Source organism: Vanessa cardui, chromosome 27 (assembly GCF_905220365.1).
Source record: "Vanessa cardui chromosome 27, ilVanCard2.1, whole genome shotgun sequence".
Taxonomy (NCBI): domain Eukaryota; kingdom Metazoa; phylum Arthropoda; class Insecta; order Lepidoptera; family Nymphalidae; genus Vanessa; species Vanessa cardui.
Genome location: NC_061149.1, coordinates 7273204 through 7292117, shown reverse-complemented (window position 1 = coordinate 7292117; position 18914 = coordinate 7273204). Strand labels below are relative to the sequence as shown.

General features: G+C 38.1%; 1 protein-coding gene across 5 annotated transcripts in view; it reads right to left on the bottom strand.

Moving 5' to 3' along the window:
• Positions 1-1340: 1340 nt before the first annotated feature.
• LOC124541054 (protein daughterless) overlaps positions 1341-18914 on the bottom strand; it is a 127571-nt gene continuing 109997 nt past the window's right edge. For 3 of the 5 annotated variants that reach the window (XM_047118860.1, XM_047118861.1, XM_047118856.1), the window contains 12 exons: positions 18238-18409; positions 16611-16753; positions 15742-15915; positions 14987-15106; positions 13767-13835; positions 11149-11260; positions 10259-10339; positions 9681-9786; positions 6697-6792; positions 5354-5499; positions 4137-4246; positions 1341-3714 (listed from right to left, as the gene is read on the bottom strand). In XM_047118860.1, coding sequence (XP_046974816.1) covers positions 3664-3714; positions 4137-4246; positions 5354-5499; positions 6697-6792; positions 9681-9786; positions 10259-10339; positions 11149-11260; positions 13767-13835; positions 14987-15106; positions 15742-15915; positions 16611-16753; positions 18238-18409 — 1380 coding nt within the window. In that variant the 3' untranslated portion in view covers positions 1341-3663. Of the gene's footprint in view, positions 3715-4136; positions 4247-5353; positions 5500-6696; positions 6793-8596; positions 8687-9680; positions 9787-10258; positions 10340-11148; positions 11261-13766; positions 13836-14986; positions 15107-15741; positions 15916-16610; positions 16754-18237; positions 18410-18914 lie in introns of all 5 variants that reach the window. The other 2 variants (XM_047118857.1, XM_047118859.1) reach the window with 2 other exon arrangements.

The window sequence follows — 18914 nt, the reverse complement described above, 5'->3', positions numbered from 1 at the left end:
TATTTAACTTTATTTTTTCTTTGATTAGAATAGGTACCAAATGCTGTAACAAACATCGCTGTTGACATAAAGGTTAGACTGAAACGCATAAAACAGCGTGGTCGAATAACCTACAAATGTTTTAAAGGAAAGGAAAGGTTATAAAGGTTACGTCTATAAAATAGACAAATATTATATTTGTCTATTTTATAAGTTATAGTTTACCTCAATGATATTCTAATAAACAGATATGTTATATCCATACTAAACAACAGAAAAAAGTGTGCCGCGCAGGGGACCGTTTATTTTAGTTTATTTTTATATTTCGTCAAAAGTAAAAAGGATAGCTTGACAAAAACAATAAGTAAAACTCGATGTTTTAATTACGCAAACGTTGCAAAACGTATTACTACGTAATTATGATGTATAATAACGTATTACTACGTAAAACAACTAAAGGCAAACGTCCCATTTAGGACGTATTCTAGTCTTCACTTTTTGCGCCGTTAATAACATATCTGTTTACTACAACATCATTAGTTTACCTGTTATTTTTTTATTATTTCCATTTTAGGGGATATACTGAATTCTATATATAGGGGATGAGATGGGGATAAGCAAGCCTTTTTCAAAAAGTTGCTTGTGCAATGTTTTTTATTTATTTTTATATCCTCGTAATAGCAGTAAAGTTTCTTGAATTATAGTATTACTCCTTAATCATTCCACCAATATACAATACAAGGCAAGAACTTTAAATACTTGATATAAATCGACACTATTTTAAACTGATAAGAATTAACAAATGAAAATAAATACTGTTTATAACACCATAGATAATACCGGGGACCGATCTGTCAAAGTTGTCAAATTCAAAACCATTTTTTTTGTAACTAAGTCTTTCAAACGGCATATTTACCATGTTTTTTATTTTTATTTGGGGGATCTAGATATTTAGACATTATCTACGAATGCCTTGTTTACTAGATAATATCTCGTTTTCAATACTTGTAGTAATAAAAATAATTGTTAGTTATCATAAAACTTAACTTTAATTCGTCGATCGTTAAAATGTAATCATGAAACTGTCAAGGAATCATAGATTAGCTAACTATCAAGGATTCAGGGGTTTGTGTGTATTTCATTTAACAAATTGTTTGCAAGTTTTGATTAGGAAAAAGGTAACAGTTTAGTTTATATATTTCTATATAAAAAATATTTCTAATGATAAATATAATCATATATTGAACATTTATGTATTAACGGGATTTGTCGTCCATCTGTCCTTGTTTGAACTCAAACCAAACGCTGTAAAGCAGAACTCATCTGAAAAGGCACGGAGACACAAAATAAAACACAAAATGTAGCAAAATGAATGGCACATTTATATTTAATTAATATTATTCATTTTTATAATAAGAGCTTTCTTGTAATGATATTTTAAACTATGCATTTGAACTGAGAAACATACGGTCTAGTATAAAGTGCCGCAGCGCCGGACGCGATACATTGATTGAAAAGTAAGCCTCGAACCGGCGGTCGCCAGGACCTGCCGGCTAACAGAACCCCGGTGCCTCCGGACAACCGGACAACCAAACAACTTATACGTAACGCTAAATGGAAGAGAAAGTCAACTAAACTAGGCGCAATTAATCATTAAGTGACTTAGCCTACGATACGATACTAAAAAAATATTTTGAACTTTTATCAATCAATTGGCGACTCCGCCCCGAGCGCGCCGGGGGCGGAGTCGCGCCTCGCTCACGCGCGGTGTCACTCCATTCTTTAGACAAATCAACGTCAAATGAAAATCAACCTTACATCTATATAATACAGAGTTCAAAATCAATTAAAATAAAAACGACTACCAGCACTGTACTCCGTAGCGCGAGCTACTTGTAGTACAGTTTGTAATCGTATCCTTTATCATTATTGTATATATAAATATATATTTTATACTAAAAAAAAAGCGCTGTCATGATTTAAAGCGATCTGAAAAAATCGTATTAAAAAATAATTTATCATACAAGTAATCGAATATTAAAAAAAAAAAATTATAAATTGTCAAAATGCAACTACAAAAATAACCGACAATCGATGATTGAGCTTCCTTTAACGAATATCATTATTTTTTTTCATCATTTTATTTACATTTTGCACGCGATCGTCTTAGCCGTACAGTCAGGACAAACACATATGGGACAAAACGAACGTTCCATGTGTGGGAGGTGGTCTTACAATTCCGTTAACAATTAAATATAACACTAGTATGGCATTTTATTATGTCTATATTATTTCTTTTCTAAAATAAATTATTTTCGCCATTTATTATCATAGAAATCATCGTTTTAATCCCACACATTTTTAACATAAAAAAAACGTCCGTTTCATTCGACAAATGAAGTTTACCGCGCAAAATAAAACACATATATAAAAATATAATAATAATAATACGGAATTCTAGTACATGCTACATCATGCGTCATACGATCAATAAATTAAAAATCAACAATTTTATTAATCACAATTCTCTTATTTAATCTGTGCGGTAAACTTCATTAAAAAAAAAAATAAGTACACGATTTTTAACATGGGTATATAGATTAAAAAAAAAAAAATAAAAAAAAACTACGCAAGAAGCGTAGACGCCGGTCGACATAAAAATCACTGGATCTGAATACGAAAACAATAATTCTAAGTACATATTTAAGTTAGCAGCCAAATTCAATTCAACGTTTCTTGCAAACGTACAAATACATAGCTACACGAAATAGCGGGCGTTTTTACATTACAAAAAAACGCACCCTGTATATAAAAAAAAATGGCGAATTCACAGTTAAAAAAAAAGTTAACAATTCGCTTCAATCGCTCTCAAATCATATAACTTCATATACCATCCGGAGCCCACTTTCGATTATTGTCGAGCTTGTTTCCTGAGCGTTAAACGATAAAACTTTAAACGAAAAATATATAGATAGGACGAGCGGTGTTGCCATATGAAAAATGGGCCCCGAATCTTAAACCTATGCTTATGGCAGCGAAATTAAAATCGGTAATTAAAAATATCTTCTTTCCATATATTTATCAATTATTCTAAACCTACCTAGGCTATGTTACAAGTATCCCACTGTCTTTGGGCGCCGGTGACGTCACGCGACGTCACGTCCGTAGTAAAACTAAATGTATAATATACACACTTAACTACTATAGTCCATTTACTGTTTCACTACGCACTGCTTCCGATACACTCTTTGGAAATCGTCGGTCGATATTCACCACAGATAAACAAAAATAATAATTAAAATTAAACAAAAAACGTACAGACGCAAGTGTACCCGAGTAACGATTTCGACTACAGACCGTTAGCGTCTCTAGGGATCCCGTCACTGGCTTCTATTACTCAAGAGGAACACCGTTCGAGGCGGCCGTGTGTCGCTTGCCTTCGATTCGCATCGATCTTGACATTTTACAGATTAAAAAAAAAAAAAAAAACACTAACAACAGAAATGAAATACAGAATCGATAAGTTGATAGAAAGCAACCGAAAGGTCCGTCGTTATTTACAAACCGAAAGGCAACCGTCATCGGCGTCAATCGAGCGCGACACACGGGGGCCGAGCCCTAGGGCCGGCTAGGGCTGCGCGGCGGGAGTGCGGGCTAGGGCAGCGCGCAGGCGCGCGGGCGTCGCTATTGCGGCGGCGGGCCCGACGGCGGCTGCGCCGACACCGGCCCCATGCCCTGCGGGGGAGACGAGAGCGTGAGTGAGGGCGCGCAGGGGGGCGGAGGGGGGCGGAGGGGGCGGCGGGGTGCGGCGGGGGGTGGAGAGAATCATTAAGGCATAGATTTAAAGAAATTAAGATATTGACTGTTGCTTCTCAATACATATTTTGTAATGTTTTGTATGTACGGAAAAATATTAATGTTTTTATGAGAAAATGTGATTCTCATAACATTGGCACAAGGAACAAACACAATCTTGTTACTCCTGTTACTCGACTGCATAGAGTCAGTAACACTTTTGTGGGGCAATGTATACGCTTCTACAACAGGATCCCAGAAAGCGTTCAAAATGCTTCTGTTGCCAAATTTAAAAAAATTGTTAAGGAACGCTTGTGTGCAAAGGGGGGAGTGGGGGGGGGGTGTCGTGGGGCGGGGCTTACCGGCATGGGCTGGTAGTGGTGGAGGGGGGCGGCGAGCAGCTTGGGCGCGTCCTCAGACTTCTCCTCCTCGCGCCGCTTGAGGCACGCCGCCTTCGGGTTCAGGTTGCGCTCTGCGGGGAAACGGACACGTTAGTGACTTTTTTTTTATTGCATAGAGTGGCGGACGAGCATATGGGCCACCTCATGGTAAGTGGTCACCATCACCCATAGACAATGACGCTGTAAGATATGTTAACGATTCCTTACATCGTCAATGTGCCACCAACCTTGGGAACTAAGATGTTATGTCCCTTGTGCCTGTAGTTACACTGGCTCACTCACCCTTCAGACCGGAACACAACAATACTGAGTACTGTTATTTGACGGTAGAATAACTGATGAGTGGGTGGTACCTACCCAGACGGGCTTGCACAAAGCCCTACCACCAAAGCACCTATCATGGCAAACATCACATTTACCTTACTCCTACTAAAGTAGGAAGTTTTAGTCGTGTTTGATGATTAATAAAAATAAGTATAAATGACAAACAATGACTTCACTTTGAAAACACGAAAGCCTGCTACAAATCTATCTTTACTTTTCGCATTTACACAATATATCTTGAGGATTCAAGTGGAGGATCCAAACCTGTCTGGGCACCCATTCTTCAGACATTCTACACCCAAACATAAACTAGTATATTTTTGTCCCCTTTAGAAAGAATAAGTGAGCCAGTGTAACAGCAGCCACAAGGGACTTAACATCACAGTTTCCTAAATTCCAATAATTAATATTTCTTACATTATCAATATTTATGGTGACCACTAAACAACAACAACAACAACAACATCCTGTAAATTCCCACTGCTGGGCTAAAGGCCTCCTCTCCCTTTGTAGAGAAAGTTTGTTTCCACCACGCTGTCCCAATGCGGGTTGGTGGAATACACATGTGGCATAATTTCTATGAAATTTGTCACATGCAGGTTTCCTCACGATGTTTTCCTTCACCGCTGAGCACGAGATGAATTGTAAAGACAAATTAAGCACATGAAACAGCAGTGCTCGCCTGGGTTTGAACCCGCAATCATCGGTTAAGATGCACGCGTTCTAACCACTGGGCCATCTCGACTCCACTAAACATCAGGTGGTATTTGCCTATCAACCTATCTATATCATTAAAAACAAACAATGTGTCTGTTTGAAGTCTATGTGTGAGTCCAAGTGCTCATAGAACTGACCTCTGACTTGCTGTTCCAGCGTCATAATGACCTCTACCGCCATATTCAATATGCCCAGCTTCGTCTGAGGTTTATCGCTCTTCAGGTGAGTCATACACATCCTGCCGAGCTCCTTCAACGCTTCGTTTATATCCCTTATTCTTATCCTGGAACGTTTAAAGAGGTCTATTGAAAAAGAGTTTTTATAATTAATAAATGTATACATATACATACATATTTATTATAATACGTTGTATTGCAAAATATGATTATAGAAATAATTGAAATTATTTTAAAAAAAGTGTATATAAATTAATTTGACAAGTTTGACAATCATATATTTGATAATCAAAATGTATATTTGTTAGTACTTGTACTATGTCTGATTGTATTTTTTAATCTATGTAAAGAAGTGTACATTAGAAAATATAAAAAAAGTATACAATATAACAAGGTCACAGTATTGAAGATGTCGCAAGGGGAAGGGAGAGGGGAGGTAACGTAAGTCGCATATATATATCTGTTCACCCACTAAAACATATTTCTTAACTATAAATTAATTTATATTATTAACAAAAAATATATTTTGGTTTTGTTTTGCTGACTACTCTTAGTAGTCAGCACCAGCGTCATACTAATGTAAGCTGATAATATAACTTGGGAGGCGGGTTGTCTGTCATGAGTACATATATACATACTTATTATGTAAATGTATTGTATATATCGCCCTCCCTAACTACCTACCATAGACGAGACATCTCACGGCATACTCATTTCGGTCTTGGTACATCATACATGTCTAACTCAGATATATTTTAAATATAACTTAATAACTGTTGAAAACTTACAGTAAACCTCATTTCGATACGTGTATCCTTTATATATGAAATTATTCTTTACTAGAAACTGCTAAAATGATCTACTATTCTTTACTATATTGTCCATGTATTACATACAAAAAACCTTCCTCTCGAATCACTCCATCTAATAATTAAACCTCACCAAAATCCGTTGCGTAATTTGAAAGATCTAAGCATACATAGGGACAGATAAAAAGCGACTTTATTTTTTACTATGTAATGATTCAAATCGGATCATAAAAGCAGCCGTTTGGAGTGTAGACCTTCCGAGGAAGACTCGACAAGAAACTCAGTAATGACTCATCCACCATTTTAAATACAGAGTATATCAATAAAGTACAATTAAACTTATATATATCCAACCCTTTAATTAAACGAATACTAAGTCAAAGCTTTTTATCTTTAGTACAATGTTGTACTCGATAATATGTCTTATAAATAATGAAAATCTGTAAGTAACGTTGCAAGCTGAATTAGACTCTATGTGACTGCGATAAGGCCTACCTTTCCCTGGCATTGTTGGCTTGCCGCCTCTCTTTCTCCCTGAGCGCCTTCGCTTGTGGGTCCATCTCGTCGTCGCCTTCGTCGGCTGATGAGCAACTATGCATGCAAATATCGCCCTAATTACATTGAGTTTAAACTCAAAATTACTCGCTTTTTCAATTAATGTTTTACGTCCTTTAGTTTTCGCGTGACTTTAAATAACATTAATATATATTTCAGATAAGTATCGACCGATTATTTTTTTTAAATACAGTCTATATACAGAGTGTTCAAAAAAGTTTACCAAGGCAATTTTTTTTTGGTAAATAAACGAAATAAAAGTACGGAGAGCTCTGTGGAAATTGTAACGAAACCATACTTCACCTCGGAAACAATCACGAAGGCAGCGCGAGAGAGAGACAGCCGACCGCCTAGTGAAGCCAATGAAAGCGTCTAGCGATAATCAACTTTATTGGGTTAATGATAGAGTCTAATACTGTCTGCTGATGGGAAGCGGTTTTAATGATGATTTACATAAAGCGTAGGACAAGCGTTATAAAGCGCCTTCGCACAAATAACATTTAATCATTATTTTTAATTAATAATGGTGAAAAGATATTTATATCAGCATTTTATTTTATCTTTTGTTATCTATCTTTAGTATCTATAGTTTTATGTATGACGTAAGTATCAACTCTATTCAAAAATAATCCACATGCAAATCCAATCTCAAAGATTAACAACAGGATACTTTACAGCGCGGACAGCGCTGTATAGCGCTTTATTTCAGCGATAGCGATATTTAATATACCCTCGATCACAAAATCGGATGAGTTCCTACCCGATCTGAACAGTAATTCACTATAAACATAATTAGGTTCTAGAACCGCAAGCAACAAATGGTACTTGGTACTTTGGTTATGGCACAATTGGTACAACTCAAGCATTATTGATACTTTATAAGATGATTAGATGATTAGAACATTATAAGTTATGACGTCACAATGTGTCATTTTACAAATATGTATAACGACAGACTATTTAACTAACATGACTTTTATTTTTTAAATGTTAAAAAAGAGTAACTACTGAGTTTCTTGCCGGTTCTTCTCGGTAGAATTTACTTTCCGAACCGGTGGTAGCTTCACTTAATTGTAAAATGACGATTCAAATGTGCTTGTAAAAGCCTACTTGAATAAAGTACCTAAAAACATGCGAATACGCCCCCCCCCCTTCCTCTTTCCAAACAAACGGATGAATCTAGTACATATATCAAAACCTTATAGAAAACATGTAATACTCCACCTTTGGTTAGACCTATACACAAATGAACACACATAGAAGCATAACAATTAGTACGCAAAAGGATGTAAGTGACGCGACTTTACATGTATTACGGGACGTTTCAATACTGTGACCTGGTTAGCATGATGATAAGCTCTGAAATAAATGCTCGTTAGTACGTGTGTTACGATTTGAGTTTGTGTGTGTAAGTTACCCAATGTGTATTGTATATAGTGTTAATATTCTTGGACAATTTGAAAATGTTTTAACAAATATCATTCTGACCGATTTCAGTCACGGTGGTCAAAGGTAGACCAGCCGGGACCAACGGCTTTACGTGTTTTCCGAAATGGGATTCGAACCCAGAACCTCTGGATTATGACGAACGACCTTATATCAGGCCGCTGTAAGCCATATCTATCTAGCCAGTAGACAGTGCAATGTGTCCCTGTAGTGTGAGTAGGGCGTGTTTATATGTGTTTTTTGTGCGTGTGTGTTTGTGTGAGTGTGTGAGTGCGTGTGTGTGTGTGTGTGTGTGTGTGTGTGTGTGTGTGTGTGTGTGTGTGTGTGTGTGAGAGAGAGTGTGTGAGTGTGTGTGTGCGTGCGTGTGTGTGCGTGCGTGTGCGTGCGTGCCGACCTCTCGCGCACGTTGTTGGCCTGCCGCCGCTCTCTCTCTCGCGCCGCCTTGGCGTCTGGATCCAGGTCGTCCTCGTCGGCGGACGAGCAGCTGGTGTCAAACGGATATTAAACAAAACATTGCCGAACTTTGCGACCATTACTTATATTACTAAGCGTTTCCGGTGTCCAATATGGCGCCGTCTTGGCTGAGTTATCCATTTCATCTACCATCGTAAGGAAACCTGCATATCTCGGATTATATAGCCTGCGTTAAAGGCTATAATTTTTATCCTGTATTAAGTCAACCTAGATACTTTTATTGGGACTTAAAAATTTCTCATATCCGTGATGAAATGGATAATGCTATCTCTTTTATATACGAATATTGAATATTGCCATCTCTTTTTAATAAGTCAAATTGAAAAAAGACAGAACGTCTTATGATTTCGGTATTAAAAATATTACAGCAACGAGCAAGGTTTCGTTACAGTAGTAGTATACCTAACCTGACCATATCGAGAGACCATATGCGTTTCACGCCTATAATTGGTGCAAGACTTTTTGCGTGTAATCAAAGATTCTTCCATCTTTAGATAAACGATTTACAGCAAAACACTTTACTAGTACTTAGAAATAGTACTACTACTTTGTAGTAAATTTGATTGTTTTTTTTCAATGTTCAACTCTTTAACAACAGTCACTTGTGATACAATCGTCGTATACGGCTAGCAAAACAATAACGTTGAATGAGAATGATTAATTGATCTAATAACAACCATATTTCTGAGCAAGAACATTAGATATCCTGCTCTATTGAAAACAAAAAAGATGGTCAGGTATTTAAATAAAACTAATTATAACGGATTTTGAATCGCGTATATTAATTATTTTTTAATTTTTTTAAACATCCCGACGTTTCGAGCACTTTGCAGTGTTCGTGGTCACGGGTCAGACTGACCCATGACGAAACGTCGGTTCAAAATCCGTTATAATTAGTTTTATTTAAATGTGTAACAATCGCGACAAATTTAAGACAACATTATGGTCAGGTGTGGTACGCCCGTGGTGTGGTGGTGTGGTGGTGTGGTGGTGCGGGTACTCACTAGCGGCGCGAGCGCTTGCTGCCGGCCGCCTTGCCCAGCGCGTCGGCGGAGCCCGACGACGACGGCTTGGAGTCCAGCCCGGAGTCCGGGGGCTCTTTGCGCTTCTCTGCAAGCGGAACGGTCGTCACGTGAGGCGTGCACACACAAGACAAGAGGGGAGGCCTCTAGGAGGGAATTGTTACGTGCTATTTTCACGGTGATTTAGTAACGAAAAAGTTTTTTCTAGATAGACATAAAATGGTCTACATCCTGGATGTATATCTTTTTTCTAAATTTTTAATTTGCTGGTTTTTAATGTGTTCCCGTTACTTGGTGGTAGGGCTATGTGCGGGTCCATTTGGGTACGTACCACCCACTCATCAGATATTCTACCGCCAAACAATAGTATTGTTGTGTTCCGGTTTGAAGAGGTGAGTGAGCTAGTGTAACTACAGCCACAAGGGACATAACATATTAGCTCCCAAGATTGGTGGCGCATTGGCGATGAAAGGTGGTTACGTGTGTATGGGCGGTGGTGACCACTTAACACCAGGTAGCCCATATGTTCGTTCAACCATAAATAGCATAAAAATACTCACTGGTGTTGGGCAAGAGGTGTCTTTCCATCTTGACGGGCGGCTCCGCATGCAAGTGTGGTAGCGGGCCCCCCACGCGACTCACTGCGGACACGGTGACGATCAAATAGGCGTCAAGAGGTAATTGGCACCAATAATTATGACCATTATTTTGACTTAGGTCATCTACAAATTCAGTTACCAAACATTCCATATTCACTTTAGTTGATGGTAGGGGTCTCTGCAAGCCCATATGTGTTGCGTTGCGGCTTAAAGGTTGAGTGAGCCAGTGGAAAGTGGTTAATGAGTGGCAATATTTTTTTTTTATAAACATGAGACAACGTCACATACATTACTCTGATCCCAATGTAAGTGAAGCACTTGTGGTATGGAAATCAGAAGTAACGACCACAAACAACCAGACCCAAGACAACATAGAAAACTGATGGTTATCTACATCGACTCGGCCGAGAATCGAACCCGGGACCTCAGAGTGGCGTACCCATGAAAACCGGTGTACACAGCACTCGACCATGGAGGTCGTCAAGCTTTCGCATGGCTATATAGGCAGAGTTGCCTGCCTAGGTGTGATATACACGAGTGCGTACCCGGCGGCGAGCTGAGATGGCCCAGTGATTAGAAAGCGTGCATCTAACCGATGATTGCGGGTTCAAACCCAGGCAAGCACCGCTGAATCATGTGCTTAATTTGTCTTTATAATTCATCTCGTGCTCAGCGGTGAAGGAAAACATCGTGAGGAAACCTGCGTGTGACAAATTTCATCGAAATTCTGCCACATGTGTAGTCCACCAACCCGCATTGGAACAGCGTGGTGGAATATGTTCCAGACCTTCTCCTCAAAGGGAGAGGAGGCCTTTAGCCCAGCAGTGGGAATTTACAGGCTGTTGTTGTACCTGGCGGCGGTTGGTGGGGATGGTGCACATCCTGTGGGTACAGCTCGGGCGCCTCCGCGTGGTTGCGCAGTACGTTGATGGCGTCGTCCAGACGCTCTTCCATCCGGGCGCCCTGGAACACCCCGGCCAGACAATGTCACACAAGCCCAACTATGACTTCCTTAATCATATACAGCGGACTCCCGGTAATACGCCCCTATCTATCTATCCTATAATCCGACTTTTCTATTATTATTGAATATTATGAATCTGTGCGCCACACCTTTTGATTCTGATTGCATAGTTTGAATTTGACTACATATTATACTAGCTTCATTAATCATATACAGCGGACTCCCGGTAATACACTCCCCCCTCTATAATCCGACATGTCTATTATTATTGAATATTATGAACCTGTGCGCCACACCTTTCGATTCTGATTGCGTAGTTCGAATTTGACAACATATTATATTAGATAGCTATCACTTCTCTATACTTCAGAGTATAACATATATAATTATATCATTGGATATGTGTCGGAAACATGTTAACAACAAATATAGTTTCAGTCATACTACCTCATACACTTAGTACTTATCTTGTTCATTTTTAATGTCTTATGTCTAAGTTCCTTGTGATGTTTTTATTTTTGTGTAATATGTTTTTTTTCTCAAGGATAAGGGCTTTTTAGTTTTAGTTTTTTGTTCTTATAATTTAATTTATTTATTTTCGCAGTTAAATTGAATATTTTCTTCTGTATAATCCATGTTATATATGTGTGTAGCAAATTAAATGGTTTAAATGTTCGTCGGATTACCGGGGCTCCACTGTACTATATATTAATATTAACAATACCAGTTTAATTTAACACATTACTATCGAGGAATCCTTATCACGCTTCATTTCAAAGATCGTACACTAAAGTACCGACAGCAAAAAAATAAAAGATTAAAAAATATATAATTATTTTTTTAGCTTCAACGTTTCAAAACACAGCGCGAAATCCTTGTTAAATAAACATAAATCAAACTGACACAATTAATAATAATATGAGCATTTTGATTTACTTAAACGTTATATATGTATCATTTAAATGACAACAACAAATACATACAAGTAAATATATATCTTATTCTGATATACATACAGTCGGTATTCGAAATACATTTGCAAATATAATCCAATAATGATTTGTCATTTTTTTAAATGTATTTTAAGGAAAATTAAAATAATATTCGAAAGGGATTTAAAAGCGCAATTCGATTAGCAAAATAAATATAAACAGTAGCTCACTATCATGCCACGCTTCATAACGTACCGAGTATCATTCGAAACGAGTTATATGTTTACATATATCATCATTTCAACTAATACATTAATATATACAAAATATACATGCTCTCATATATTGTCATCTTGAAGTGTTACAACGATTTTCATTTAATATAACTGGTTAAGCGCCCTGTCTTCGAACGGGTACTATTCATCAATTAGGAAAATTACAATGATATGAGCTGAGATGGCCCAGTGGTTAGAATGCGTGCATCTTAATCGATGATTACGGGTTCAAACCAACAAGCACCACTAGATATATGTGCTCGATCTGTGTTTATAATTCATTTCGTGCTCGGCGGTGAAGAAAAACATCGTGAGGAAACCTGTATGTGTCTAACTTCATCAAAATTCTGCCACATGTGTATTCCACCAATTCGCATTGGAACAGCGTGGTAGAGTATGTTCCAATATTATATTATATATATAAAGATATTTTTTAATTCGTTGATGAAAAAAATACTTGGCTCATTTTTTAAATTGTCTAAAGACAAATTTCCTGCCTGACTTTAATATTTTTTGCAGATAAATTGACTCCAATAATAAATAAATGTATGGCGTTGTTTTTCCCAATTAATTTATGTTTAACAGGAACGAAAGGTATTAAGCGTTTAACTTTCAACCGTCTGTTACGCTGTGTCAGTTCAAGATGACGATATATATTAAAAAAAATATACTAATTAATACAATATTGAAGGTTCTGATTATAAAAAAGTACCAAACGTGGTAAAGGCTTCGTAGTAATAATAATCTTATCTATTTAAACAATAATCAGATATTATTGAATTACATTGAATTTACGTAAAGTAAAATTGAGAATGTGCAACGTTTCTGCTTATAACGCGAAATCGAAACATTTTTGACGCTATATTCCCACTTGTGTATTGTTCTTTATTAATTAACAGAATTCCAAATACGATAGCAACTCTCAAGATTTTAAATAAAACTATTTATAACGGATGAATCGCGTATATTAATTATTTTTAAACATCCCGACGTTTCGAGCACTTTGCAGTGTTCGTGGTCACGGGTGCAAAGTGCAAACAACAACGACGTTTCGAGCACTTTGCAACACTGCAAAGTGCTCGAAACGTCGGGATGTTTAAAAATAATTAATATACGCGATTCATCCGTTATAATTAGTTTTATTTAAATGTGTAATAATCGCGAAAATTTAAGACAACATAAACTCTCAAGATTGTTCAGTTGCACAATACACGAATGGTGACTATTTGATATGAATGTTTCCCAGTGTATGTGTGTGGTGAAGCCATTACCGCGTGGTACCACCAAGCGCCACTCACCCCCACGTCAGAGTGTTCGCGGAGGAAGACCATTGCCTCGTCGAGCTGCCGCTGCTCAGCCGGCGCGCCCTGACCATCGGTATCGTTCAGACGCGAACGGGAGCTAGCCAGCCGTTACATTGGGGGGGGGGGGGGGTAGGTATATTGTTGGCGTAGTTTCGGTAGTAACTTACAACCCTAGGCATTGGGAGTATTTACGCCTGGAGGGGGCACTTAAATTCAACTATTATTGGGTATGTTAACTAACTAGTAAACTAGTAACTTACAACCCTAGGCATTGGGAGTATTTACGCCTGAACTTAAATTCAACTATTAATGGTGGGGATGATTTCGTAAATCGATTTTTTTTTTATAAACTTTAATTTTCATTAAACAAAAGATATACTATAGTTTCGGTAGTAACTTACAATCCTAGGCATTGGGAGTATTTACGCCTGAACTTAAATTCAACTATTATTGGTGGGTATAATATTGTAAATCGATTTTTTTTTATAAACTTTAATTTTCATTAAACAAAAGATGCTAAAACCCCCCCTTTTTAGGAAACGTATTACATTTATACGTAATTTCTATCACATTATACAAGAGCAAAATACATATTCTAGCGACTAGCTACAAAAAAAATCAACTCAATAACTATTTTATTAACAAAAAAAAAACCTACGAAGGCTAATAGCTCCACGCTCGCTGGTATTAAGAACACAGAAAACAACAGAAAACAATTAAGCCGAGTGCGATCTTAAATTAAAATCGATACAAGAACAGATTTAAAAATCGAACGACCAATAACAACTGTTCCATTTTCAAACCAACCAGAGACAATAATGACGTATCTTGACATGTTACAGTGTTGCCATAGCAAAAAAAAATAATTTAATTTATTATCACACTCGGCTGTTTCAAACAAAAATATATATATCAAAAGCTTTTACATAGAAACGTCTATGCTATAAAATCTTACTGCACTCAAATTATAGCACTTAACATTTCGTACACTGATCGATATAATTTACAAAAAAAAAAAAGTTAGTAACGTACATGCGGGGAACATGCCACAACTTGTTTCAAATTACACAAAGAAGAATCTCTCGTCGGTCTAAGTGGTGATGGTACCTCTGTCTTATTACTATAAACTTCTGATTCTTTTATATATTGGTGGCTACCATCAGCAAATTAATTCGGTTTGTGGTGGATCGATGGAGCCCAGACGTTCCACTTACCATGACCGGTGGGAAAACGACGTGCTGGTGACCGTTCGGTATGACGGAGCCGGGTAGTGGTGCGTGAGGCGTGGAGGCGGTGGGCGGTGACGATACTCCCGTCGCTACCCAGTTTGCTTGCTGGAATTGAATTCATATACATATTAATAATCACGACCAGATGCTTCGATATATAAGGCCTGACTTATGAGGTCTAGAATTGGTGGCAAAGGTCATGTTTATTGGGATATTCTGTGGAAACACTTCTTCTAGAAGCTACAAGTGCCGATTTGTTAGCGTTTGTTTATATATGTATCAGAATTTCAACTAATACTTTGATACATCTAGACACGTGGTAGCGTGTCAGCCAAGTTTAGGTAAATATACTATATACAAAATTATACAATGCCGATCTTCGAAAAGCATGGTGCTGCGACTGAACTCTTGCCGGTCATATCAAATTTGCCATCCCATCGGAGAGAAGACACCCACCACAATCAGAGCGTACCAAATTTTGCCGAAAAACGCTTGCACTAAAAATCCTTCGGAAAACCCGCCAAGACTGATATCTTTCAGCAGGACGACATTATGACCATCTTCTTCGCAATCTTTTGTTATGTTCTAGCTGGCAAACGAGCATGAGGATTATGTGATGGGAAGTAATTTCCACCGTCTGTGGATATATCTGATATATGTCACATGGGGCTTGCAGGTTCGGTGGCATTGTTGCCTTTAGGAGTTCGCTATATTGACGCGCTCTAGTTTGGTGCGCTCACCTGTCCGTTGTGGTGCGCGTGGTGCGCGTGGTGCGGCGAGTGCTTGAGCGGCGGGTAGAGGCGCGCGTGCAGCGGCGGCGGCGAGTGCACGGGCGTGGACGGCGACGAGCCGTACGACGACAGGCTGCCCGCCTCGCCGCCCGCGCCCGGCGTGCTGGCCGCGCCCGCGTACATCTGACGCCGACCACTCATTTTGTTAACACTAGTTGCTTGGTTGGTTACACAAAAAAACTACCCTATGTCTTTATGTGTAGTTCAAGTTTGCTACACACCAAATTTCATCAAATTCAGTTCAGTGATTTGGTCGTGAAAGAGAGACAGACAGACAAAATTACTTTCACATTTATAATATTAATATAAGTAGCATGGATGACATAATCACATTTTGATAAGTCGAATTAAGTTTTGAACAATATTTTGAAGTGTAAAAGACGACTTTTGGACATTAGAACCGGGAATATTATGAATTCCGTAAACTTAAGCGAATCAATCCGATATCGAAAATGTATCCTATAAAAAAAAAACTGTGGAATGTCACTTGTCCCTTCGACTAATAGTATGTGTTAATTGATTAAAATTATACTGAATGAAATATCCGAGGCAAAGGCCGCTTTTTATTCAGACTGTTAAGTCTACGACAAAATCCTGTGCCAAGTCTGTGTCGTGTGGACAGACCACACCCAACCGACACAGACACGCAAGCATCATGAGTGACGCATTAAATCACGTAGTCATTGACGAGCTACACTAAAAAACAAGATTACACTTCTCACATCGTCATTGAACACATGTGCGAATGACGCGTTCAGATATCGGATGAGATGACATTCGGAATCGAAGATCGGATTTTAAGTTAGCATCCGCCTTACCGGCTGCATGGGCGGTTTCGCCACGATCATGGGATCGCTGGGCGAGTGCACGGGGGCCGCCGCCCTGAACGATGACATCGGCGGCAGAGGCAGCTCGGCGCCGCCCGTCGAGCTCGTGTCCGCCGCCGGCGCGCCTGCTATACCTGAAAACGGAAGCACATCCCATATAAGAAAACACTTATTCAAATATTATCTACACTAATACCCAATAGTATTTGTAATTGCAAAAATAAACGATTGTGTTTTTTTTATACGTTCCGGAAAGGCATATGACTCCACTCCACCTGATGGTAAGTGGAAATTAAGTCCAAACGTGAAGACGAACATTATCAGTCAGTAAGAATGTGCTGAAGTTTTTCAAATCGAGTTTGACTACTATAGCGACCTTAATATATTTAAAGTTAGTTTTTGACCAACTTTGACTTTGGATTAAATGGTAAATTAAGTTGAAATTATATTCCTTTACCGCCGAACATGAGATGAATAATAAACACAAATTAAGCACGTAAACATTCAGCGGTGCTTGCCTGGGTTTGAACCCGCAATCTTGGATTAAGATGCCCGAATTCGAACCACTGGACCATCTCGGCTCTCTCGGCAAATCGAACAACTAACATAAATACACTTATAAGATAATAACTATTGACCTCTCAGTTCTGGTTCAAGCTTACCCAGATGTCAAGTTTCCTACCGAGAGTTTTCTGGGAAGCGGTCACATGTATTTGCTGTTAAGGAAAATTGTATACGTTGAAATGATGAATTGCGTTCGTGATTTCATCAAAGACTCGGAATCAAATGTCACATTTACTACGGATTTGCGATACGTATCGGAAAGCGATTATATCGACTGCGTGCTTACACAAGTTAATTAATTTTTAAATGTATGTAACTGACCTCTTTTTATCGAGAGGATTAAGTTTGGAAATTATTTCATCACGCTGATCCAGTACAATTTAGTCGATCCTACCACCGGTCTTGGAAACTAAGGTGTTATGTCCTTGATGATTATAACTGGTTCAGTCACCGTCCAAATCAGAACACAACGATACAGAGTATTGCGTTTATATCTGATGAGGTTACTTACCCAAACAGGGTTGAACAAATCCGGCCACCAAGTATAAAGCTCACACATATGTAATACATAACGGCTCATAAAGTCTGTGGTATTTGGCAAGATTACTGATCTAAATAGAAAACTTTTTCAACTCTATTTCTAGTCTCAATCGCATCTTAATCTAGGGCCGTCTTCAACCTATACCTAGACCCTGGGTATATTAGCTTAATGACGTTGACAGAATACTTTTTTGTAAGAATAGACAAAGAAATTTCCATTGTTCTTCTTCTTCTTTATTTGTTAATAAACAATGTTTTGATATATCTAGTTACTGATTTATTACCCTCTTTGTAGATTCTGGATGTATTAGTAAACACCTTTATTTTGAAAATAGGTAGATATTTTTATTTGATCTAAGAGAAACCCCTGTCGATCGTGGGGTCCTGGGCACTTGCCCAAATTCCCACTGGAAAAGAAGGATCTGTCTACATACTTCTATACAAAGAAACAAGTACACTCAGAAAATAGACATAACAGAAAAGGATTGATGTTATAGTCCCACATGATACATACCAGGTGACGTAGCGTAGGGGTCATGGTGGTAGGGCGGCGGCGGCGGCGGCTGGTAGTAGCCCGCCGCCCACTCGCCGCCGTAGTACGGCTCCTGGTAGCCGGCGCTGTTGCCGGCGCCCTTCGGAGACGCGTACCGGCTGGGCGAGTCGTGACCGAATTCATCGCTGCCATACTGTAACAGATAGAAAATTACATAATTATATGTCAATTAATTATTTATGCATAAAAATAGATCATAATCTTTATATATTACATATATAGTTCGTCACGGAACTCCTCCGAAACGACTGAAAGAATATCGATAGAGTTTTTATTGGATGGTTTATATTGTACCCAGTAGACGGCGCTGAGATTTCGTTTAAGGAAAAAAACACCCATAAGCTTTTATTGTAATTATTACACTCAAACATATCCGGTGTACGTAATACTGTATATATAAATACTCATCAATAAATTAAATCGTATATTGAAATCTTTGTAATATTATAAATACTTAGATATAATTATACATATCTTAAATAAATTAATAGGTAGTAATACTATATAATTATGAAATTGTTACTTTTAAAACATTCATATTCCATATAAAAACAATTGTAATTAACAATAATTAAACATAATTTCCTACAAAATTATATATGTCGAGAATTTGAATATACATAATTAATTTTCGCTGG